We start from the raw sequence: 25,724 nt of genomic DNA, 5'->3' as shown, positions 1-25,724 counted from the left end.
ATGTTGGTCCATGCTGGTCCTATGCTGATCAAGTGCTGGTCCATGCTGGTCCTATGCTGATCAAGTGCTGGTCCTATGCTGGTCCATGCTGGTCAAGTGCTGGTCCATGCTGGTCCTATGCTGGTCCATGCTGGTCAAGTGCTGGTCCATGCTGGTCCTATGCTGGTCCAGTGCTGGTCAAGTGCTGGTCAAGTGCTGGTCCTATGCTGGTCCATGCTGGTCCTATGCTGGTCAAGTGCTGGTCCTATGCTGGTCCATGCTGGTCAAGTGCTGGTCCTATGTTGGTCCATGCTGGTCCTATGCTGATCAAGTGCTGGTCCATGCTGGTCCTATGCTGATCAAGTGCTGGTCCTATGCTGGTCCATGCTGGTCCTATGCTGGTCCATGCTGGTCAAGTGCTGGTCCTATGTTGGTCCATGCTGGTCAAGTGCTGGTCCTATGCTGGTCCATGCTGGTCCTATGCTGGTCCATGCTGGTCAAGTGCTGGTCCTATGCTGGTCCATGCTGGTCAAGTGCTGGTCCTATGCTGGTCCATGCTGGTCCTGTGCTGATCAAGTGCTGGTCCTATGCTGGTCCTATGCTGATCAAGTGCTGGTCCATGCTGGTCCTATGCTGATCAAGTGCTGGTCCTATGCTGGTCCATGCTGGTCCTATGCAGGTCCATGCTGGTCAAGTGCTGGTCCTATGTTGGTCCATGCTGGTCCTATGCTGATCAAGTGCTGGTCCATGCTGGTCCTATGCTGATCAAGTGCTGGTCCATGCTGGTCAAGTGCTGGTCCATGCTGGTCTTATGCTGGTCAAGTACTGGTCCATGCTCGTCCTATACTGCTGGTCCTATGCTGGTCCATGCTGGTCCTATGTTGGTCCAGGCTGGTCCTATGCTGATCAAGTGCTGGTCCTATGCTGGTCCTATGCTGGTCCATGCTGGTCCTATGTTGGTCCATGCTGGTCAAGTGCTGGTCAAGTGCTGGTCCTATGTTGGTCCATGCTGGTCCTATGCTGATCAAGTGCTGGTCCATGCTGGTCCTATGCTGATCAAGTGCTGGTCCTATGCTGGTCCATGCTGGTCAAGTGCTGTTCCATGCTGGTCCATGCTGGTCAAGTGCTGGTCCTATGTTGGTCCATGCTGGTCCTATGCTGATCAAGTGCTGGTCCTATGCTGGTCCATGCTGGTCCTATGCTGGTCCATGCTGGTCAAGTGCTGGTCCTATGCTGGTCCATGCTGGTCAAGTGCTGGTCCTATGCTGGTCCATGCTGGTCCTGTGCTGATCAAGTGCTGGTCCTATGCTGGTCCTATGCTGATCAAGTGCTGGTCCATGCTGGTCCTATGCTGATCAAGTGCTGGTCCTATGCTGGTCCATGCTGGTCCTATGCAGGTCCATGCTGGTCAAGTGCTGGTCCTATGTTGGTCCATGCTGGTCCTATGCTGATCAAGTGCTGGTCCATGCTGGTCCTATGCTGATCAAGTGCTGGTCCATGCTGGTCAAGTGCTGGTCCATGCTGGTCTTATGCTGGTCAAGTACTGGTCCATGCTCGTCCTATACTGCTGGTCCTATGCTGGTCCATGCTGGTCCTATGTTGGTCCAGGCTGGTCCTATGCTGATCAAGTGCTGGTCCTATGCTGGTCCTATGCTGGTCCATGCTGGTCCTATGTTGGTCCATGCTGGTCAAGTGCTGGTCAAGTGCTGGTCCTATGTTGGTCCATGCTGGTCCTATGCTGATCAAGTGCTGGTCCATGCTGGTCCTATGCTGATCAAGTGCTGGTCCTATGCTGGTCCATGCTGGTCAAGTGCTGTTCCATGCTGGTCCATGCTGGTCAAGTGCTGGTCCTATGTTGGTCCATGCTGGTCCTATGCTGATCAAGTGCTGGTCCATGCTGGTCCTATGCTGATCAAGTGCTGGTCCATGCTGGTCAAGTGCTGGTCCATGCTTGTCCTATGCAGGTCCATACTGGTCCTATGCTGGTCAAGTACTGGTCCATGCTCGTCCTATACTGGTCCATGCTGGTCCTATGCTGGTCAAGTGCTGGTCCATGCTGGTCCTATGCTGGTCAAATGCTGGTCAAGTGCTGGTCCATGCTGGTCCTATGCTGGTCAAGTGCTGGTCGATGCTCGTCCTATGCTGGTCCATGCTGGTCAAGTGCTGGGACTAGCTTAGGTATGCTGGCGCAAACCAGCATACCAGCTTCAAAACCTACCTTACCAGCATATGCTGGTTTTGACATCCAAAGCGTGCGCCCAGCGTGGGCCTACTAAATTGAGTTCTCTTTCTCGTCGAGTAACCTATTCTTGTGAAACATAGTCTGTTAGGTCTTAAAGGGTTAGTTCACCCAAAAATGAAAATAATGTCATTTATTACTCTCCTTCATGTCCTGGTCCTATGCTGGTACACCCGTAAGACCTTTGTTCATCTTCAGAACATAAATTAAGATATTTTTGATGAAATCCGATGGCTCAGTGAGGCCTCTATAGACAGCAAAGCCATTGAACCTCTCAAGATCTAGAAAGGTACTCAAAACATATTCAGTTCTCAAAACAGTTCATGTGAGGTCAGTGGTTTAATCTTAATATTATAAAGCGGCAAGAAAACTTTTTCTGCCCTAAAATAACAACTTTTCAATGATATCTAGTGATGGCTGATTTCAAAACACTGCTTTGAATCTTTTGTTTCGAATCAGTGATTCGGAGTGCCAAAGACATGACGTGATTTCAGCAGTTTAGCATTTTGACCTATGATTTTGACACACGATCCTATTTTACATTTGATTACTTTATTCAATTTCTGTACCTGAAAATTGAACCACTGGCCAAACCAGGCCAGTAGAAAAAATCCTTAGTGTTGAGCCCTACTGGAGCAGCTCTTAATATTGACTGTGTTATTAAAGATAAAATATGATAGAGCAATAGAATGAACAGTAGAAGTATAAGAAGCTCCAACAATACATTTTAACAGGCATAATTAGGTGTGAAAATAACTGAAGGAAATATCTACAATATTTGCTAAACAAATTAAGCAAACTAATATTGTACAATATTCACATAAGTGAATATTTCTGAGCATAATGGATTAATAAAAGACATTTGTCTCTTATTAATTTTTTATTATAATAGTCATAAATTTCATCAAGGTAAACATACCAGTCACTGGGGCGAAAGCATATCATACGAAAACATACTAATGAGATTGTATGGATTTATATGAATTAGACACCAATTTGCTAAAACATAATAAAATAGTTATGAACTGCCATGAGATTGTGTTGGTTTGGCGGGAATAATTGAAATTCTACTGTTGGAATTCTAGAAAGTTCAACATAATGGGGAAATTTTGAACTTAACAGCATTAGCATACAAGAATGCATTAGTGAAAATATGCATAATAATCACAGTGATTAGGATGCCAATCATGAAAACAGCACATTTATTTAGTGTTCAGTAATGCTTCATTGGACTTCATGTACTTTCAATTTATATAAGGACAAAAGTATACATTTTTAAAGGAATATTAAAGAAAAGAAGGGCAGAGTATGAAAGAAGTATTTCTCTCACTCACATACTCAAGGCGTTATGCCAGTGTTTGCAGACATGTGGCCATTTGGTCACAAGTGTTTACTTTTAGCTAATAAAGAGATTAATATTAAAAATGTTGTACGATTGTCGTCATCAAACAGGATGTTCTCACACAAAGACTAGCATCAGACCGGAACTAGCTTATATGACTCAGTCATATACATGTGGCCCTCACTCAGAATGCTACTGTTGCTGTGCCTTGTTGGGTTTTTTTTTTTAAATAAAGTTTTACACAGGAGTCAATACACTACATTATAACATCTAATAGTCTGTTCTTTTTATATGAGAGGAAACGTCATATATTGTTCTTTTTATTAACTAGCCTAAGACGTCATATTCTAAAAAATTCAGTTGAACAATATCAGTGATCCACCTCAAGATACACACTGTGATATCTCACAAGAACAGGCTCTTCTGGAAAGCTTCTGCCAACATTCACTGATATAACCGGTCACAGAGTACCATTACGTCTTGTTAAACACCTTTATGACAAAGTGGAACTAAAATGGAAATGTAGTGCATTATATAATACTCAACCTAACTCCATTCATTACTTCAACCTCAGTTCACTCCTCATCCTGTACACATTGCACGTGAAACTCATGTGAATCTGTAGTTTGTGTTTGAGTATGAGGTGGAAAATGTTTAGTGATGAATATCCCAATTCATAATCCATATCAACTATGTATGTCATTATGACTAAGGAATATTCAAATATTAAAAAAGTGTAGAAAAAGTTTAGATATACACATACTAATATCTACAGTGGCAAGTATGTGTGAAATACATAATACACAGTGATTCTCCTATGATTAAATGAAGAAACAGTGTAAATATCCATGTGAACCTACAGACAATTGTGTGATTGTTCTCTGAACTGCTTGTCATGAATTATTGCTGCTTTCAGCTATAGCTGCCATGTGCCACATGGCGTAGGTCTCCCTACTTCCTTCTGACGTAGCTGATAGAAGATCTCATGAATGGTGCTAACAGTTATTCAAGAAACAGATGAATTATTAACTAGTAAATCTATGTAAAGAAAACGAATGACAACTGTTATTTTGGACTGATACTGTTGAGAGAATATTCGAGAGATAATCTTCTTACCTTTTTGACACTTTAATCAATAGTCTTCAATGTAGACAAATAGATCTTATGAGAAAAATTATGGTTTGATACTCCCAGATGGTTCTTCAGTGTGTCATCTAACACAGACAGATGGAGTGAAAGGGAGAGAGAGCTTGAAAGACAAAAAATGTGCTGGCATCTACAGTTGTAAGGGAAGTTTTTAGCCACTCCTTCAAACTAAAAAAGAGCGCGACTTTCAGTTTGTCCCGCCTTGTTTTTCAAGTATTTTCTGAATCTCACATCTCTTTCTTTCCCTTTGCATATACATACTTAGCTATTGTTTGAAGACAACATTGTCCCCAGAAGTGAGATAAATCTGACAAAACCTCATTATAAAAACATATGAGGATGTCCTCCAATGGAAAAAAAATCTAAAAAAAAGGTTCTTTTGGGGTTAGGCTGCTGTCAATGTGAAAGTTTCTCAGTATTAATGTAGGCAAACTTCCAGTATTTTGCCTATAGGCAGCACAGCAAAGAAATGTCCTTCTTCCGGAACAATAGCAACTAGAAGTTTCAAATCCTGATTATTTAAAGACCTCCTTCATTTGCATGGCTTTCTTGACAAGTCAACACCAATAGCTGACTTCTCACATCAGCATAATAAGATACATGGATCTAATATTTAAATGTGATGTAATTTTGTCATTGTAGCAATATTGGTGATGTTCTGTCGCCCTGTACCTCATCGTTCCGAATGTGAGTGTTGCAAAAGCTCGTCATGATGATCTGTTCACAAGCACTTCTGGTTACTAGCATGTTGTGCTTTGAATACTGGTTTACTGATGTCCACACCAGGCTTCTTACCAAGAGGGCAACCAGCTTCATCAAAAAGACCATGCTGGTTGACAAGCATTTTTGTCAGCATTTCTATCAGTCTGACCAGCAACAAACCAGCTGTAACCAGCATGCTAGCAAGCTGGTCCTTTTCCCCTGTAAATAAAGATTAAAATAAATTAGTAAAATTTAAGCAGGATTATTTAGATATTTAATTGTCTGTTCAATTTACCCTAGTTATTCACTTATATTATTATGTTGTTACATTAATATAGCTGGAATTCCAATTATTTTGTAGTTATAAAAGTTGCATTCTTAGCAGCGTCTTGGATAAACTTCTTTGTACAACAGCTCCCTCAGATGGTGATGTGTTAGTATATAACAGCAGAGTTGTTTTCACAGCAGTGGTTTCAATTTGTATCAAAACTCTCTCAAACCGGAATATCTTTGTGAAATATTTTCCAAAACTAAAATTCTAATATCATCATATTCCGTAATAGCTTTTGGACAGACAAGTGAACTAAATAATTGTTGGGGCAATTTGTTACATGTGTTTTAAAAGTTTTACATTTATACACTTTTTTTTTTTTTACAGTTTAAATTTAGCTTCAAAAGTCAATAATAATTTTTGTACAGTTTTACTACACTTTTTGTAATTAAGAACATTGTGTAAGCATCTAATCAGAAATTGATTCTTAAAGGATTAGTTCACTTTCAAATTCAAATTTCCTGATAATTTACTCACCCCCATGTCATCCAAGATGTTCATGTCTTTCTTTCTTCAGTCGAAAAGAAATTAAGGTTTTTGATGAAAACATTCCAGGATTTTTCTCCATATAGTGGACTTCAATGGCCTCCAAACAGTTGAAAGTCAAAATCACAGTTTCAATGCAGCTTCAAAGCGTTCTACGCGATCCCAGACGAGGAATAAGGGTCTTATCTAGAGAAAAAATCACTCATTTTTACAATTTTATAAATTTTAATCATAAATGCTCATCTTGAACTAGCTCTCTTCTTCTTCTATTTGAATTCCAGCAGTGTAGACACTGCTAAGTGTATTACTGCCCTCCACAGGTCAAAGTTTGAACTAAATTGTCATATACAATATGTTAGTGCAAGTATATAACAATTAGTTCAAACTTTGACCTGTGGAGGGCAGTAATACACTTAGCAGTGTCTACACTGCTGGAATTCAATTAAAGAAGAGAGCTAGTTCAAGATGAGCATTTATGGTTAAAACATATATAATTTTTTATTTTTTTAGAAAATGAGTGATGGTTTCTCTAGATAAGACCCTTATTTCTCATCTGAGATCGTGTAGAGCGCTTTGAAGCTGCAACTGAAACTGTAATTTTTAGAGATGTTCCGATACCCCTTTTCCATTCCCGATACTGATTCCGGTACCTGAGCTCAGGGTATCGGCCGATACCGAGTACCGATCCGATACCTGGGTGTGTATCTGTATATATATATATATATATATATATATATATATATATATATATATATACTACTAGCCCTGTATAAATTGATAGAATTATTTATGGTGTGCTTCAGACTTATCCCTTAATAAAACAAGAACAAAAACATACAGTGAACTAGAGTATTTTTATTATCTGACATACATTTGTCAGTTATATTATTTATTTATTTTAAGTGAAAAAGAACTTCAAATGCAGCCACAAATCTAACACTGTAAACTGAAAAAGGTATATTAGTTTTACAATATAACTATAAAAACAGTGCAACAAATAAATCTAGGAATATAATTATATAAGAAAATAATCTCTTTAAAATTTGAAGTCCAGAAACAATTTTGTTAAATAAAAATCTCACGTTTTCGACGACTGACAGCAGCTGGTCATCCAGAACAATAAACCCGACAATTTTGTCGGTTATCTTTATTTGTCTTTTGAAAACTCAAACGCCCGAATCGCTCAATTCGCACCGCGTCATTCACGCGAATCGCGCCGCAGGAAGTCAATTCGCGTCTTTGCATTGACTTAACATGTAAATCACTCACGCTTATCGCTTCATTCGCGTCTGGTGTGAATGCAGCATTAGCCTTTATGTAACCATCGTGTTGCGCGGGATGACGCGTCTTCAAATGCTTTATTAAGTTATTTGTGTTAAAGTTGCCAATACTTGTGCCACTCGAAATTACAGCATTGCATATGAGACATGTCGTCGTTTTACTGGTCTGAAATACTGCCAAACAGCAGACATACTGCTAGCGCCTTTTCACTTCTCCGCTGCTCTAAACAGTGGTTGCTTGTGGCAACACAGCACAACTTCCTGTGTTTGCATTCTGAGCCGCGAAGAAGAATTGATTTCCGATTTGCTGTGTTAAGCAAAGATAGCGGGCACAACTAGGTATTGTTTAAGAAAATGGTATCGGATCGGTACGTGAGTTTAAATACTCGCCGATACCGATGCCAGAAATTTTTGTGGTATCGGTGGTATTTCCGATACTAGTATCGGAATCGGAACAACCCTAGTAATTTTGACCTTCAACCGTTTGGGTCCACTATATGTAGAAAAATACATCGGAAACATTCATCGCAAACCTTAATTTCTTTTCGACTGAAGAAAGACGGACATGGACATCTTGGATGACATGAGGGTGAGTAAATTATCAGGAAATTTTAATTTGAAAGTGAACTAATCCTTTAATAATAAATGTAATTAGGAAATATTGACTGTATCACAACTAACCCTGGTTTATATTTGCTAAAATGCATTCATTCTTTAATTTTATTCTTTGACACTATAAATAGACCATTTTTGATGGAAAAAAAGGTTCTTCCAACTCCAAGCAGTGGATTTCAAAATGTTTAGCTACATTCCAATGAAACAGAGAACTATGCTGTGAGTTGTGGAAGCATAGTCAAAGTGGGTATTTGTATTTTTAAAAAAAAGTGTATGGGTGAAATAAAGGATGGTAGTTTTCAGTAGGTTAGTTAATTAATCACATTAAGGTTGGCTAATTTTGTCAAATTTTAAAAATTCAATTTTTACAGCAGGGCGGTCAGAAAGATCGAGGACTTTTGTTTTGTTCCTTTTTTGAAGCACAAACCCGGAAGAAGGAAATAATGTCCGTCGTCTTCCACTAGCTCAAGTCAGTTTGAGGTCGAGTGGGAAGGTAAGCAAACAAGTATTTTTTCAAACTAACAGGTTGTTTATCAGTAAATTATAGTTTTGTTTTCGGTAGTTGCTTATACTTTGACAAAGTCGCTTGAGTTCTTTTCAGAAATTAAACTGCATTTCAGCCGTTTCACACTTTGCTATGAGAGCAGATGAGTCTGAACAGACAGTTAGCGACTGCTGCTAGCAGACTGACAGTCTTACTACACTACCGATAATAGTTTCTCTGTTTTTACTTTTCATACTTTCTCTTTAGGCTTATAATTATTAGTCTTTGATTTATTAAGAATTTTTTAAAACTTGAATAAATGCTAAATACACAAACCCACCAGAAGCGATGTCAAACTTTAGTGTAACGTTACGTTTTTTAGTGTTTTGTCAGTCCGTTTGCGTTTCTGTTTGTACACTAGTCTCTCTCCGTTATTTTTAATAGTAATAAGTGTTGCTCGTGTCATTACTGTTTTTGTTCTGATTTTCTTTGCCAACTTTGTTTAATTTCATTAGTCACACTATTTATTCAGTGTAATTCCCCTTGCTGTCTGCAAACTCTTCTCTCAGACCTCAGTCTCGGTGACATCAGCTGTGGAAGTTGAGTCAGAAGTTAAATGTGGCGTTTGTTTGATTTTCCAAGCAGAGTAAAAGATTTTTACGTCTTTAGCCAGTATCTTAATGCTTGTTTTGGCCACGACTCAACAAAGGGCCAGTCAGACTTTACAGGCGTGGATTTTCTGGGAAGTTGAATGATGTAGCTGTTGTTAAATGTTGCCTTTAACTGAATACCTGCACAAGAAACCCTTGTGAAGCTGTTAATGGAAAGAAATGATCATTTTGATGTGAACCAGCAGCCTTCTGTACCCATGTCAGAGACCAGGGGTTTTCAAATTGGGGCCCGGGGGCCGCAAGGGAATGAATGCATCTAACAGTACAGTACTGTAGTGAGTGGGGGGAAAAGTAATAATTTGAAATGTATTTAAAAAATTAATTACAAAATATTTTACCCTTTTTATGTATATTTTTCACAGTATAAATTGAGTCTATTTACATGAAAATATATATCTACCTTTTAATTGTTAGGATAAGGGGTTCTTTGAATAAAATACATTAATGTGAATAAAATGCATTATGAGAAAACAACACATGCGTCAAGATGCCCTGGACTCTATTTTTGTAGCAATAAACACCTCAAACACTGTCCATGGTTTTCCTGTCCAGTTAACCATGGCGATGACAAGTCAGACGTCCTGCCCCTCGATGAGCAACCACACTAAGGAACGGGTCACCATGGCCAAAGTGACACTGGAGAATTATTATAGCAACCTGATATCACAGCATGAGGAAAGGGAAATGAGGTGAGAACCAAACTTTTTTGTTGTTCTAATGTTACATTTTAAGTATAGACTTTATTTTTCCTTTGAAAACTTCTTGTAGCTCACAAATTGGTTAAATGAGTGAGAAATATTTAGGATTAAGCAATACTTTCTCTAATGTGTTTTTGTCACTTTCACTAGTGAACAGGTTTGGCAGGTCTAAATGATTCACTAAGCATTTGGACGAATGTAATTCCTCACATACTTTAGGTTTGGGTGAATATGGCGAGACGGCTGTATGTCATTTGCACCCATTGTGTTTTTTCAAAGAACCTCCCAAATTCCAGGGGCACTTTGATATGGACTTGAGATGATGTCAGACTAGACGACCACACCTTTCGTTGGACTGATGAAACCACTCTACCACTTGGTTCTAATGTTTCATCACATGTCTAAAAGGCATTTTCTCTCTGTTACAGGCAGCAGAAACTGGAAAAGGTCATGGATCAAGAGGGCCTAGCTGATGAAGAGGTGAGCTTTTCTGAATTTTGTAAATGTGCCTTGCTTACATTTACAAAATTCTTGAACTGGTGGTTTTGTTAAATATTTAAACACAGATAATGTATTTTCATGTGATCGGTTGATGTAATGTCTACTTTTTCTGGTCCCGCAGAAGCGTATCCGCCGGTCTGAGCATGCTAGGAAAGAGACTGAGTTTCTTCGTCTTAAACGAACACGGCTTGGATTAGAGGACTTTGAGTCGCTCAAAGTGATTGGCCGTGGAGCTTTCGGAGAGGTATGACTTTCTTTCTGTTAAAGACATCAGTACATCAATTCAAAATAAAAGTTTTGGGCGTTTTGGTCTATATAGTTGTGAGGCGTTTATACACTATATATACTCTACCGTTCCTAAGTTTTGAGTCAGTACGAATTATTTTATTTTTTTTGTAAGAAATACAGAATTTTTCTACTCAGCAAGGACGCTTTAAATTAATCAAATGTGACAGTACAATGTCAAAAACATTGCAATTTCAAACAAAGATGTTACAAATGTTACAATGTTACAAAAGATGAAATAAATGTTCTTTTGAGCCTTCTCTTCATCAAAGAATCCTGGAAAAAATTATCATGGCTTCCACAAAAATATTAAGCAATGCAACTGTTTTCAACATTGGTAATAAATAAAGAAACGTTTCTTGAGCAGCGAATCAGAGTATTAGAATGATTTCTGAAGCATCACATGACACTAAAGCCTGGAGGAATGGCTGCTGACAATTCGGTTTTGCCATCACAGGAAAAAAATACACGTTATGATATATTAAATTAGAACACAATTATTTTAATTTGTAATATTATATCACAACATTACTGTTTTTACTGTTTTTTTTAAATCAAATAAATGTAGCCTTTATAAGCATAAGAGACCACTTTCAAAAAACTAGTGTGTTTTGTTATTTTAGCACATTTAAAATGCACTTTCTCTTTCTAGGTGCGGCTAGTTCAGAAGAAGGACACGGGACACGTTTATGCCATGAAAATCTTGCGCAAGGCTGATATGCTTGAGAAAGAGCAGGTGAGTTTTCACTGATGGAGTCACATATGTCCACATTTAAGTTTCTTAGTCTTGCTGACAGGTCTCTGTCTCTGTCTTCTGTTCAAGGTTGGTCATATTCGAGCAGAAAGGGACATCCTTGTAGAGGCAGACAGTCTGTGGGTGGTCAAGATGTTTTACAGCTTTCAGGATAAGATGAATCTCTACCTCATCATGGAGTTTCTGCCTGGAGGTGAGAGTGGGTTGATTTGAGAGAAACATTACCATCATGATGATGGCACCAAATTTGACTGTCTGTGTGTGTTTTTGCCCAGGTGATATGATGACTCTGCTGATGAAGAAAGACACTTTAACGGAGGAGGCCACACAGTTTTATATTGCTGAGACTGTACTGGCTATTGACTCCATTCACCAGCTGGGCTTCATCCACAGAGACATCAAACCAGACAACCTGCTGCTGGACTCAAGAGTAAGAAAACACACACACACACACACACACACACACACACACACACACACACAGATTATTTCATGAATTTATAATTTTTAGCAAAATAAATTGTTTTCAAAACATCACATTATGTAGAAAAATATAGGTAGCTACATTTGTCAATGAATTGTGACTTCCCCATATGCAACTCAATCTAAGTTCAATCTAACAGCCTAGCAGAGTCACATTGCCTTGATAGAAAGAGTGATTCTCATTCAGTGTCATTTTGCTCTTTCAGGGCCACGTGAAGTTGTCTGATTTTGGCTTATGCACTGGTCTGAAGAAAGCTCACCGCACAGAGTTCTACAGAAACCTCAATCATAGCCTTCCCAGCGACTTCAGTAAGCAGACAAACATCTCTCATTCTGGTATTAATACTAAAGTTTCATATACCACATTACATTCATGTCTTTGCATTATGCTCTTGTTTCTAAAAGGTGTTTTTGTCTCCACTCACCAAGGCTGAATTTATTCAATTAAAAATACAGTAAAAACTGTAATATTGTGAAATATTAAAATTTCAAATAACTATTAATATATAATGTAGTTTATTTCTGTGGTGGCAAAGCTGAATTTTCAGCACTCATTACTTCAGTCTTCAGTGTGACAAAGTCCTTTAGAAATTGAAATCTTTGTAAAACTTTACATATTTATCAATTTAATGCATCCTTGCTAAATAAAAGTATTAATAACTTAGTGACCCTAAAAATGTTAACAGCAGTGTATATGATGTAATGAAGAGATTGCATGGCTGATTCTGTCGCAGTAACTTTATTCTTCTTCAGCGTTCCAGAACATGAACTCAAAGAGGAAAGCAGAAACATGGAAGCGAAACAGGAGACAGTTGGTAAGGGTTTCCTATTGACCCAATACTGCCCTACAAATAGTGGATGGGTGGGTACAGATAGATTCAGTGTTGCAAGAAGAGCCTTTGCAAGAAGTTGTTGGGAAATCAGTCTGTTCTTAATATGGCAGTTGATGATTGTAAAAGTAGTGTGGGAGTGTTACGACGTAGTCTTGTGTAATCCTTCATTTTTTGTGTTGGGTCAATGAGTATTAAAGGTGCCTTTTTCAGGCCTTCTCCACTGTTGGAACCCCTGACTACATCGCCCCTGAAGTCTTTATGCAAAATGGGTATAACAAGCTCTGTGATTGGTGGAGTTTGGGTGTCATTATGTATGAAATGCTGATAGGTGAGTTGAAATTTGGTTTGTAAATAAAGGCAGTTTGTTTTATTTTGATTATATGGCTAAAGTGTTTGTCTGGGTGTTTTTCAGGTTACCCTCCATTTTGCTCTGAGACACCTCAGGAAACTTACAGGAAAGTGATGAACTGGCGGGAAACTTTAACCTTTCCACCTGAGGTCCCAATTTCAGAGAAGGCCAAGGATCTGATTCTCAGGTTCAGCTCACTCACTGCTTATAATTCTCCCTCTTCCCCTTTTTATTGGGCTTTAGTTTCATCTGTTTTTGCTGTGCCTTTATTTTATACTCTTAGCTGGAATTCTTGCCTCTTCTCTCATCCCAGTGCATTTTGCTTTGATTAACCATGTTGCTAACCTACATTTTGAGACATGGTTAATTTTTAGCCATCTCTTTTTTTTTTTTTTCTTCTTCTTCAGTGTTCACCTGCTGTTCTGTTGTTTTCCACTAGGTTCTGTTGTGAAGGTGAGCACAGGATTGGAGCCACTGGAGTGGAGGAGATCAAGACTAACCCTTTCTTTGAGGGGGTGGACTATGATCATATCAGGTATATCTCACGTTGATAAATACACAGATTAAAGGATTAGTTCATTTCAGAATTAAAATTTCCTGATAATTTACACACCCCCATGTCATCCAAGATGTTTGTCTTTCTTTCTTCAGTCGAAAAGAAATTAAGGTTTTTGAGGAAAACGTTCCAGGATTTTTCTCCATATAGTGGGCTTCAAAAGGGTTCAACAGGTTAAAGGTCCAAATTGCAGTTTCAATGCAATTTTAAAGGGCTGTACATGCTGAGGAATAAGTGTTTCGCTAGACAAGACCATCGGTCATTTTCTAAAAAAATTATTTATATACTTTTTAACCACAAATGCTTGTCTTGCACTAGCTCTGTGATGTGCCACATAATCGCATTGGAAAGGTCACGTGTGACGTAGGCCGAAGTACCGAGCAAGTGTTTACAAAGCATATGTGCAAAAACCGCCTTTACAAAAAAAAAAAAAAAAAAAAAGTAAAACGACGATGTCAGACTATTTTAAAGTTGGAGGAGAATATGAGATGGAGTTTTTTGCCCTACCGCAGTACATCCGCCTATGTCACCTTTCCAACATGATTACGTAAGGTGTGGGGCATCGCAGAGCTAGTGCAAGACAAGCATTTGTGGTTAAAAGTATATAAATTTTTTTATTTCTTTTAGAAAATGACTGATCATTTTGCTATATAAGACCCTTATTCTTCAGCTGGGATTGTGTACAGCCCTTTTAAGCTGCAATTTGGATCTTCAACCCGTTGTACCCCACTGAAGTTCACTAAATGGAGAAAAATCCTGGAATGTTTTCCTCAAAAACCTTAATTTCTTTTCGACTGAAGAAAGAAAGACATAAACATCTTGGATGCATTATATATTATCAGGAAATTTTATTGCATCTTTTAGTTCATTTCTTTTTAAAGAATATTAATAGTAGTATGGATGTATTCAATTCTGAACACAGCTGATGGTTTTTTTCTCTAGGGAGAGACCAGCGGCTATTCCAATTGAGATCAAAAGCATTGATGACACCTCCAACTTTGACGAGTTCCCAGATTCAGACATCCTCCAGCCTACAGGTTCGTTTTTAGTCACTTCAGTTATGCTTACTGAAATACAACACATGTTATGTATTTCAGAACTATATAATAACATTACTCCCTTACTTCCTCTCTCTCTCTCTAAAGCTCCTCCTGTGTCCAACCACACTGAGGCAGATCTGAAGAGTAAAGACTGGGTGTTCATCAACTACACCTACAAGCGCTTTGAGGGGCTGACCGCACGAGGAGGCATCCCATCATACATGAAAACTGGGAAAAGATAGGCTTTGATGGGATTTGATGACATACTGCACTCTTGCAGTGGTTGTTTTTTTTCTACAAGGAGACGTTCTCCATCGCTCCTCCTCGCATCTGAAGGATCTTGCATCATCCGTTTCCTGTTTTGATTCACTCGACCATGACTCATTAATGGATGTGGACTCCACCCGCACTCAGTCCGTAGAAGGACACGTTCAGAGTCATACCTAAGGGCTTCTTTTCCTCTAACACCCTAAATGTACTCATTTCACCCTTTTCCTTTTTTCAATCTTAAGGATTTATGATTTGAGGTAATCATCTTTCAGGTTGCCAGATTTTGTACATTTTGGAATGGAGATATTTTCGTACACTGACACTGGTAAAAAAAAGAAAAAAAAAAAAAGAAAAGGGCTTGAATGGAAGCTAGTTAGATCTCCTGCAACCATAATTGATTTTAACTGCATTAGCACTGGTGGATCATCGATTTACCATTTTGTGGTAAAATCCCCGTCTCAGCCTTTTTCGTGTCCACATCTGCTGTACACATTGAAAACATCCCTAGTTTTAATTAAGATGGATTTTTTGAAAATCCATTCTTTTAAAGACTTTCCTCTGTTTCATGGAAATTCCTTCTCTTGTTATGCTCGCCATCCAAGATCTCAGTGACAATGGCAAAACACAGGGCTTCATAGTCAGTCAGATCTGAACGTGATTCATACGAACCCTCAAAGCTACAGATGTTGCCTTGCGCTTGGATCCTTCTTATACCAGCAGAAACATCATGAATGCATTTGCCAATCAAACCAAATTGTTCATCAACAGCATATCAGGAAACTTCACCAGCTCATGTCAATAACCAAGCAATCTCTATGGACCAGCATTTGTTTATATAATGGCTAGTTTCAGCCACTAGACTGATTCAGAAGTTGCTTGGTGCTAATGCTTTTGTTTTTCTTAATAGGGCTCATTGCTGAAGTTTGGGGAACAAAGCAACATTTCTTGCATCTTGAGGAGAATAGCAACACTATTCAGGGATTTGAATTTGATCGAGTCTTCCATTTTGTGGGGATGAAATGTTCAATGCAAATTTTTTTATACTACCAAAGAGACGCCACTTTTAATCAGCTTTATGGGCTTGAATCTCGATGTTGTTTGGTCATGGATGCTTTGGCTTTCTTACAGCATTAATTAGCAAGCTTATACTTTGTCTTAAGCAGCTAGCAACTAAACCCGTAGCAAAATATTAATTCCATATGGTTCCAGTCAGTCTGCATTACTGAAGCTGCTTGTATCAGCATGTTGCTAACGATGGCTGACTTAGTACAAATCAAACAAGTGCAAGAATGATTTTCAGAAGTGCGCGAGATTCGCAGACAGTGAATGACTGAATCGTATTTCTACAATCAGGATCCATATGTTGTCTTTCTGTGACCAAATTGAATGTATCTTGGAAGATTAAAAGAGGCTTCTAGAAGTTGCATTCATTTAGAATCGGCTGCTTAAGAATGGCCTGAGATTCGCCTAAATGCTTGAGTGAATGATTTGGCGACTAGATTTTATGCTGCACACAGCATGACAAAGGTTTTGTATGTGGAAATGCTTGTTGATAGATGTTGAGTTGAGCAGCCAGTGAACACAATATACTGCTTGAGTAATATCTCAAAAATCATTACTGTATGCCAGAATGCTACAAACGATATGGAAAGTAGCATGAAATCATGTTTGAATAGTGTGTTTTTATCCTTGGAGCAATATGTGACCGTCTTTGGTCTGGATGTGTATTATTATTTTTTGTAAATGTATAATAGTTTTGGCTGGAGAGATTTTCTGTCTGAGGTGAGGGTCGTTCTGTTGCATGTTTTCACGTGTGCTGGACAAGTCAAAGAGCTATGAATGAGTTTTTGAAGATCCGTGCTGCTTTATTTGTTCCCCTTATTCTAGTATCGAGAATATGTTGGGGTGATTTCATGGTTATCGCTTAAGATTGATGGCTTTGTGGAATTATACACTGTCTACAAGAAGCAGATCACTGGCTGGACTGCTTTGTATCTCTTGTTGCTGTATCTCACATGCTGAAAATGATCATAAAGATCATGATCATAAAGAGTGTCTGTTTTAAATTCTCACTTGTTTTTCTGTAGGTTTCTTGCTTGCATCCTTGTCCTAGAGTGAGGAAGTTGTCTTTGAATGAGGAAAAGGACTTTTTTTTTTTTTCTTGAAGATGAACAATGCACCTTTTGCTTGTGTAATTTTATGTATATTTAAAGTATATATACACACACACACACACACTTGTCAAGTTGTTATATACTCACTGAATGACTGTTCTGTTGTTTGCCTGTACGAGAATTTGTAATTCTTTCAGCAACTTTTTTTCACACTTAACCAGATGTAGACTAGTCTGAAGATTTTTGGAGTCTATATTTACTTGCTTAGAGCTAAAGAAATAATTACACCAATGTGTATATAGGAGTTTATTCAAACCGGCGCTAGTGCCCACAAACTATCCATGTGGGAGATCTCAGAATTGATTGCTGTTCATCCAGATCACAAATGCATAACAAATGCAAAGCTGATCAAGGAGCAGCATTCCTGCATCTGAAGGGTTTGTGAACACGGCTTCTGATTTCACTGATGTCACATTCTGCTGTGGGAGGTAGGCGTTTGTCCTCTCCCTGCCTTAAATATGAGTTGTAGAGTGTTTGTGGATTTTTTCCTATGCTCACAGAGCACCTTTCACTGGTTTATTTGTCTGATAGAGAGTTTGTTTTTGAGGCGTGGGCACACTTTGACCTGTAAAACGTCCTGAATAAAACACCAGTTCATTTACTTGGGTGTGAGACTCTTCTGTTTCTTTTCCCCCCTTATTAGTGGTTCTTGCTAAGACCTTATTTTTCCTCCATCTGTTGAGAAACTCCTAAACCTAGGTATTAAACTTCAGCCTATAACTTGTCCTACATGTTTGGGCTGCAGACCTGAATAATAACGTTGCTTGCTTTTCTAAGGCATCAAACTTCACACAAGCTTTAATTGTAAGACAGACCCAGGTCATATCTATCTATAAGGGATAGTTCACCCAAAAATGAAAATTCTGTCATCATTTACTTTCCCATAAGTTGTTCTAAACCTGTATGAGTTTCTTTGTTCTGTTGACAACACAAGAAGATATTTTTAAGAATGTGGGTAACCAAATAGCTGCGGGTCCCCACTGACTTCCATAGTATGAAAAGAAAAATTCTATGGAAGTAAATGGGGATCAGAAACTGTTTGGTTACCCACATTCATCAAAATATCTTCTTTTGTGTTCAACAGAACAAAGAAACTCATACAGGTTTAGAACAATTTGAGGATGAGTAAATGACAATTTTCATTTTTGAGTGAACTATACCTTTAAGTCACATCATGTTTGTTCATGAACCACTCAGAACACCTTAGCAACCGCATAGTAATGTTCTAGCATCGTGTTGTCATATTCTGTGATTGTATACAGTGATTCTCAACTAGAGGAATAGTTCTTGAAATGTGTCATTCTAAAGAAAAACACTAAAAACATGTTAAATATAAAATTGAACACACACACATATATTTTTTTGTTCTGAAAATCATCATGGATATTTGTAATGTATGCATTTCCCTTAAAGTAGGGCTGCTGTAAGTACAAGTTAAAAGTGCAATAGGTTATCTGGGAAATGCTAACTTTAACCTGCTAGCATTGAAAGCGTACTCCAAGCTGCAGTTACCCATACTAGACCCTCCCTGCAAATCACTGTCCAAAGCCACGCCTCCTCCAAACGCAGGAACGCGCACAGACCAGAAGCGAAATGACCAGAGACGATGTTATTGGATTACATCATGTGTCATTCACCGGTGAGAAGTACTACTAAACTAAAGTTGGGTTGTTGCTGTTTGCCCGCCATTCTAGCTGTCTGCACAGCGTACGTGAACGTGTTGGTGACGTTTGATGTCTGCGTGAAACGGGCTGCGCAGTGGAATGCAAACACACGTTGACTGACAGAGAACACATGCTATCATTTAATTTGGACCGAATGCAAGGATTGGACAAACATTTTATGGTCCTATGCTTTCCACAGACGATATTTATGAAAAATACATTGATACCGCTTGTGATTGCTATCAGGATATGAGAAGACTTTCAACCAGTATAACAAAAATGTTTCTGTAGAGAATCACCTATTGCACCTTTAAAGGATTAGTTCACTTTCAAATAAAATTTTCCAGATAATTTACTCACCCCCATGTCATCCAAGATGTTCATGTCCTTCTCTCTTCAGTCGAAAAGAAATTAAGGTTTTTGATGAAAACGTTCCAGGATTATTCTCCGTAAAATGGACTTCAATGGCCTCCAGACAGTTGAAGGTCAAAATTACAGTTTCACTGCAGCTTCAAAGGGCTTTAAATGATACCAGACGAGGAATAATAATAATAATCTTATCTAGTGTAACGATCAGTTATTTTCTAAAAAAAAAAATAAAATTATATATGTTTTAACCATAGACGCTCGTCTTGAACTAGCTCTCTTCTTCTTCTTCTCTATTAGAATTTCAGCAGTGTAGACACTGCTAAGTGTATTACTGCCCTCCACAGGTCAAAGTTTGAACTAAATTGTCGTATACAATATGCTAGTGCAAGTATATAACAATTAGTTCAAACTTTATAGACTTAGCAGCATCTTACACTGCTGGAATTTTAATAGAGAAGAGAGTTCGAGCATCTATGGTTAAAACGTATATAATTTTTTATTTTATTTTTTTTTTAGAAAATGACAGATCGTTTAGCTTCCTCGTCTGGTATCGTTTAAAGCCCTTTGAAGCTGCACTGAAACTGTAATTTTGACCTCCATTGAAGTCCACTATAAGGAGAAAAATCCTGGAATGTTTTCATCAAAAACCTTAATTTCTTTTCGACTGAAGAAAGAAGGACATGGAGATCTTGGATGACATGGGGGTGAGTAAATTATCAGGAAATTTTAATTTGAAAGTGGACTAATCCTTTAAGGACCTTAGCATAATTTACTGGGATCCAAATTTGGAACCTGTGACCCCTTGACCCATGGTTGATGAAGTGATCTGTTTGTCTCTTTGTACACAAATGTGCATGTGAATCCCTTATAAACAGTTCATTAACAGCTCTGCTCTATAAATAGTACAATGTAGTTTGAACATGTTTTTCAATCCCATGCGTTTGTGTCATGGTCAGATTTGTTCTTAACACATCTATTAATCAGTGACTTATGATTGAAAAATGAAATCTGACTTTTTAATCATTCAAATGTTGTCCTGGGAAAGTTGAGCTGTTCTTCTGGGTCTTCTTCGGTATAAACCCCACAAGAGTAGAAAGATGACCGCCGCCATAACAGCAGATATGGACACGCTTATCAACGCCATGTTTCGGACAGTGCTGCTGGGATACATGTTTCCTGTGGTAGTGATGTTAGAAATCAGGCTCTCAGGGTCTTCCCAATGAATCAGACCTTTAGCAAAGTCTAAATTCAGTTCATTGGGAGATAACACCTTCACCCCTTTATACATTCTCTTCACTCTTCGTTTGTCTGTGTCCAGTACGTCACAGCGGTATGTCCCAGAATCCTCTTCCCTGAGAGGGTCTAGCACCACTTTGTCCAGTCTGAGGACTTCATAGCGGGTGAATAACGAGTCATCAGAGGTGATGACTCCACGGGCGAAGCGCCAAGACACCACAAAAGCAAAGCGGCCCATGGCTTCCATCACTTCCTCTAAGCAGTCAAGCACCAGACGCTGACCTGCAGTTGCTGTTTGGGTCTTCAGTCCACACTGCCACGTGTCTAGGCAGCGGACGGTCCTCAGCTTGCAGGAAGTGCTGGAGATGTTTCTGGTCCCCCTGATAGGGCAGAGCTCTTGAGTACGAATGCCAAGCCCACAGGTGGTACTGCAAGGAAAGCTGCGTTTGATGACCCAGGTGCTGATCTTCTCCAGTTCTTCCAGGTCGGCTTTGGTTAAAGTGCTACAGTAGCTGGGGGAATGCAGGAGTGTGCAGTACAGCAACACCAGCCAAAGTGCTGAGCGAGCCATGAAACTTTACACATAGAAGAGGAGCAGCGGCCAGCCAAGCTATCAGAGGATGTTCAGAATGAGAATCTATACTACCATATGTTTATTAAGAATTATAATTTTTTTTTTTAAGTAATTTTAATCATTTTATACACATATCATTAGCTTATCTGAATTAAAGGGTTAGTTCACCCAAAAATGAAAATAATGTCATTTATTACTTACCCTCATGCTGTTCCAGACCTTCGTTAATCTTCGGAACACAAATTAAGATATTTTAGTTGAAATCCGATGGCTCCGTGAGGCCTCCATAGGGAGCAATAACATTTCTTCTCTCAAGATCCATAAAGGTACTAAAAACATATTTAAATCCGTTCATGTGAGTACAGTGGTCCAATATTAATATTATAAAGCGACGAGAATATTTTTGGTGCACCAAAAAAAAAACCTAAATAACGACTTATTTAGTGATGGCCGATTTCAAAACACTGCTTCAGGAAGCATCGGATCATAAATTAATTAGTGTGTCGAATCCGCAGTTCGGAGCGCCAAAGTCACGTGATTTCAGCCGTTGGCAGTCTGACACGCGATCCGAATCATGATTCGATACACTGATTCATTTGTGCTCCGATGCTTCCTGAAGCAGTGTTTTGAAATCGGCCATCACTAAATAAGTCGTTATTTAGTTTTTTTGGTGCACCAAAAATATTCTCGTCACTTTATAATATTATTATTGAACCACTGTACTCACATGAACTGATTTAAATATGTTTTTAGTACCTTTATGGATCTTGAGAGAGGAAGTGTCATTGCTCCCTATGGAGGCCTCACGGAGCCATCGGATTTCAACTAAAATATCTTAATTTGTGTTCCGAAGATTAACGAAGGTCTTACGGGTGTGGACATGAGGGTAAGTAATAAATTACAGAATTTTCATTTTTGGGTGAACTAACACTTTAAATTAATACATACTTTAATTTTAAAAAGTGTTTATTATTCATTTTTAAATACAATAATATAATATCAATTATTATATTATCAATATCGATTATAATTAATATAAAATCAATTATATATATTAAATATATTCAATATCCTTTGCATCCTTTATCCTTTTTCAAATTAATTAATTTGTTTATTTATTTATTTATTACCTGAATTTTAAGCCTAAACTAATCAATTTTCAATGAGGAACCTTTATCAGAATATTTATGCTCCAAACTGATATTTTGCACTTATTATGATGGGGTGATATTTTGATATTTTCAGTTATCGTTCAAAACAAAAATAGGTTTGTCTTACCTTCGTTGGTGTGTTCAAAAGATGTGAGAAACTAAAAAAAAATTCTCAACCTTTGAGATTCTATTTTGCATTCTTTTAATAACCTCATATAGCCTAACTTTATGTTCATTAGTTGAGTCTTTCACGTGCGCTTTAAATAACTGAGGTTTGTGCTAAAACATCGATTTATTTGTTTTCGTTTGAAAATAATCATGTTTTTATTTTCTTACAACGTTTGTATTCCATCTTGCCACAAGATGGCGCTCGGTCTCACGAAACGTATGCGGTGTGATTAAACAGGCTAGTTTACGTTACGGGTGTAGTTTGTAGTAAAATACGTAATCTGTTGATTATATTATCTGCGTGTCACTCATATTAATTTAAGTTACTGTTAAACAGTAATATTTAAGTTACGTTAAAGCATAAAGTGGCAACTCTAGTGGGCTACTATGTTGAGTTGGTGTGGGCAGTAGCTCAAGCCAAGTAAAGCAGAACCAGCGGTTATTGACACCTCTCAAATGTCAGACAGCTATGAAATGCCTAGAGCTGAGAGACTCCTGCGGGGTAATAGTGATTCAAACCAGGCCAACGAATAATTCTTACCTTTTACGTTTTGTCCATTCATTTGGTGGTTTGGTGACCAAATATGTTAGCGTGTGTGTGAGATAAGAGAACTGTACTCTTGGTTTTAGTCTTTTGTGATGGTGTAAACAGGATGTGGATAAGCTCTGATGGCTGTTTGTCATGCTGAGGAAGCATCACCTCAAGGGCACAGACTGTACAAACAAAGCCTTGACAGTCTTCTGTGCATCAGAACAAACAATCATTTCTACTCACCCATGCCATTCCAAACCTGAATTACTTTCTTTCTTCTGCTAAATACAAAAAAAATATATAAATAAATAAATAATAATCTTATTTTTACAGGCATGGAACGGCATGAGGGTGAGTAATAAATGACAGAATTTTCATTTTTGTGTGAACTGTCCCTTTAAACTGCAGGGATGCTACATTCCATGTAGACAGTGAAACATCTTTTCTTTTTTTTTCTTTTTTTTATTGCATTTGATTAAATTAATGATTAAATTGGATAGATATTAGTGTTTATTTCCACTTTATTTTTTTCTTTTATTAGCCTATTGAATTTGCACTTAATTTTTATTTGGGCTATAGAAGTGCTTTTTTTATAAATACTTGCTTTACAAATAGTACATTCTAGATACTATGAATGTGTGTAGTATGAGTGTAATTTTGACATACTATATTTGTCATGTTTTCATTGTCATGTGACCTACAATTCCAGCGTGAGTGGTCCTGTCCTATATGGCAAACTTCATATGCACTTACAGTCTTGTGGACTTACAATGGCTGCCGCGTGCACAACTGCACGTGTCTGTTCAAGAGAGCGCAGAGTGTCCCATTTGTCATTTTAGGTCTCACGAGCGCCCCCCTTTGCTGTCAAGTGCCCTAGATGCACACTTTTGCACATCTGCAGCAGATTTCTTCCTGACAGTCAAAGCGGCATTACGTCAGAAAAGTGCGGACTCAGAGGAAGACCGTGAGTGCCATTTGGGACAGGGCCAGTTGCATTGCTACATAGCCATTCACAACTTCTCCTCCCTCTGGCCCTATGGGGTAGTAAAGTGTCCATTAGATACACACTTTAGAATCTCGTCATCTTAACATTTTATGATTATTGTGAATTTGGACATAGGCCTACTTTTTTCACATACTGTTTTTCACCTAGTAGAGAAGTATGCAAGTTTGAAGACAGCCTTAAATTTAACATGAAATGGAAGTTGCGATAATCTTTTCTTGCCTATTTTGATGAATATCTGAGGAAAGTGGCTTTTTTTAACAAGAAAAAATGTAGGGCGGGACTTGATTTTGTCTGTTGGGAATTGATTGGATGATTGGATCATGTGGTTTGCTACTGAGATCTTAGGTTTGTTCGACTTGATGCAGCGCCGCACAGACCGATCGGCGGCTGACTTGAAGCAGTGCATGCTGTTAAGAAATTTTGTCCGACTTGAGACAGCGCCGACGCCACGTGACTGTGACGTACATACACCGATCGGTCAGCGCCGATGCATCTTGAACCAGCCTAATGTGATTGACAGGATGTTTCATAATGCAATATATTGTTAGTTCCCAGATTCTTCAATTTAGTGAATAAATACATAGATCCGTAAAAAACATTTGAATTCCCTAGTGGTCTGGTGGTAAATTTTTTGTTAACAGTATCAAAGGTTGCATGTTCTAATCCATCGTCGCATTTTTTTTTTTTTCCTCATTAAAATCAAAGATGTCCATCAATGGTTGTATATCAAGAGCAGGGACACGTTTGTGTGCATTTGTTTTATGATTTTACCAGAAAAATAGAACCTCCGCAACGGCGTCAATCGCCCATCTGCGCTGTGAAGACTGTGTGCACGAGCAAAAAGAGAATGTAAACCCCACCTACTTTTTAATTTGATTGACTATCTCAATCATTTTGACATTGACGAGCGTTTTTAGACTGCTGAGGCAGACCAGACTAAAAATTTTACTTTTAAACCTTTTTGTCATCATAACAACATGCAGAAGTGCAGCAGAGCAGTGCAAGAATTTCAAATATTGGGGGGGACTTGTCCCCCACAATAGAGTACCTCAGAGATGACGTGTTTTTGTAGGCTAACCCGGAAGTTAGCGGCGTACAGGTTCCCTCGATCAAAAGCCTATGCATTTTTCCCGTAGACTTTTGAAAAATCACAAAAAATAAGCTCTGTGTTTAACAAAGGGTTGTGACACTTACACGTTTTGTCTATCAAGATAATCTTTACAAGTTAACACAACATTTATACATTTTGAAGCCTAAATAAAGTCGTTAGATATAAAAAGCTAACAGTAGGCTATAAACGGACTACAGCACACCATGGTCGCGGATCAACTTCACCACCACCAAACTTCCTCAAACTGCTTTATTTAAAAACATGCTCGCTGATTATGATCTGTGCTGTGTATGAATACTTGTCCACTTTTTCATGAGAAATGCTGTCCAAATGTTCCGTTTTTAATGATGACGTCTAAAGTCCCCGCCAAAGGAAGTAGTCCCTTTTAGCAACTTGTTAGCAACCGCCGTTTTTAAGACACAATAAAGGTTTAAAAAATCACAAGCGGGTTATAACTGGTGTGTTTTATATCATAGATCAAAACGAGAAAATCTTTAGAGGCTTTGTTAACCACATACCTTATTTCAGGCGTTTTAGCAAAAACCCATTCAAAAAACCCATAGACTTTATGGTGATGGAACCGGAAGTTCTAAAATGCTAACTCGCTTCCGGGTTTTGCCTACAAAAACACATAATCTCTGAGGTACTCTATGGCTGCGTCCGAAAACTGGAAAATGCTGCCTTCGGAGGACACA

The 25,724-nt window shown here is 38.4% G+C and overlaps 3 protein-coding genes across 4 annotated transcripts in view; 1 reads left to right on the top strand and 2 right to left on the bottom strand.

The window, feature by feature from the left end:
• The window catches only part of slc38a5a (solute carrier family 38 member 5a), a 31,847-nt gene extending 26,988 nt beyond the window's left edge, over window positions 1-4,859 (bottom strand). The window contains exon 1 of the mRNA XM_048209943.1: window positions 4,677-4,859. The gene's annotated coding sequence lies outside the window, so the exon portion shown is untranslated. The remainder of the gene's footprint in view (window positions 1-4,676) is intronic.
• A 3,612-nt stretch (window positions 4,860-8,471) lies between these two features.
• On the top strand, window positions 8,472-17,819 carry stk38a (serine/threonine kinase 38a). 2 transcript variants are annotated; one of them, XM_048209940.1, is made up of 14 exons: window positions 8,472-8,613; window positions 9,828-9,964; window positions 10,402-10,453; window positions 10,596-10,718; window positions 11,412-11,495; window positions 11,583-11,706; window positions 11,789-11,943; window positions 12,203-12,305; window positions 12,750-12,811; window positions 13,040-13,157; window positions 13,242-13,365; window positions 13,618-13,713; window positions 14,677-14,771; window positions 14,880-17,819. In XM_048209940.1, the coding sequence occupies exons 2-14, from the start codon at window positions 9,834-9,836 to the stop codon at window positions 15,014-15,016; spliced, it is 1,404 nt and encodes a 467-aa protein (XP_048065897.1). In that variant the 5' UTR covers window positions 8,472-8,613; window positions 9,828-9,833; the 3' UTR covers window positions 15,017-17,819. The 2 variants fall into 2 exon arrangements, with proteins under 2 accessions (XP_048065897.1, XP_048065896.1); XM_048209939.1 differs by having other exon boundaries at window positions 12,203-12,332.
• A 2,426-nt stretch (window positions 17,820-20,245) lies between these two features.
• tmem81 (transmembrane protein 81) lies at window positions 20,246-22,529 on the bottom strand. Its single transcript, XM_048210338.1, has 2 exons — window positions 22,340-22,529; window positions 20,246-21,097 (listed from the first exon to the last, which is right to left on the bottom strand). The coding sequence occupies exon 2, from the start codon at window positions 21,056-21,058 to the stop codon at window positions 20,276-20,278; it is 783 nt and encodes a 260-aa protein (XP_048066295.1). The 5' UTR covers window positions 21,059-21,097; window positions 22,340-22,529; the 3' UTR covers window positions 20,246-20,275.
• Window positions 22,530-25,724: the final 3,195 nt, after the last annotated feature.

Source organism: Megalobrama amblycephala, linkage group LG12 (genome assembly GCF_018812025.1).
Source record: "Megalobrama amblycephala isolate DHTTF-2021 linkage group LG12, ASM1881202v1, whole genome shotgun sequence".
NCBI lineage: Eukaryota > Metazoa > Chordata > Actinopteri > Cypriniformes > Xenocyprididae > Megalobrama > Megalobrama amblycephala.
This window is presented reverse-complemented; position numbering and strand designations above follow the sequence as displayed.

Coding starts and splice junctions, on each gene's coding strand:
- stk38a (XM_048209939.1), top strand. CDS start 9,834: ATGGCGATGACAAGTCAGACGTCCTGCCCCTCGATGAGCAACCACACT. Junction 12,812..13,039: donor AGCGAAACAGGAGACAGTTG/GTAAGGGTTTCC, acceptor TGCCTTTTTCAG/GCCTTCTCCACTGTTGGAAC. Junction 13,714..14,676: donor GTGGACTATGATCATATCAG/GTATATCTCACG, acceptor TTTTTTCTCTAG/GGAGAGACCAGCGGCTATTC.
- tmem81 (XM_048210338.1), bottom strand. CDS start 21,058: ATGGCTCGCTCAGCACTTTGGCTGGTGTTGCTGTACTGCACACTCCTG.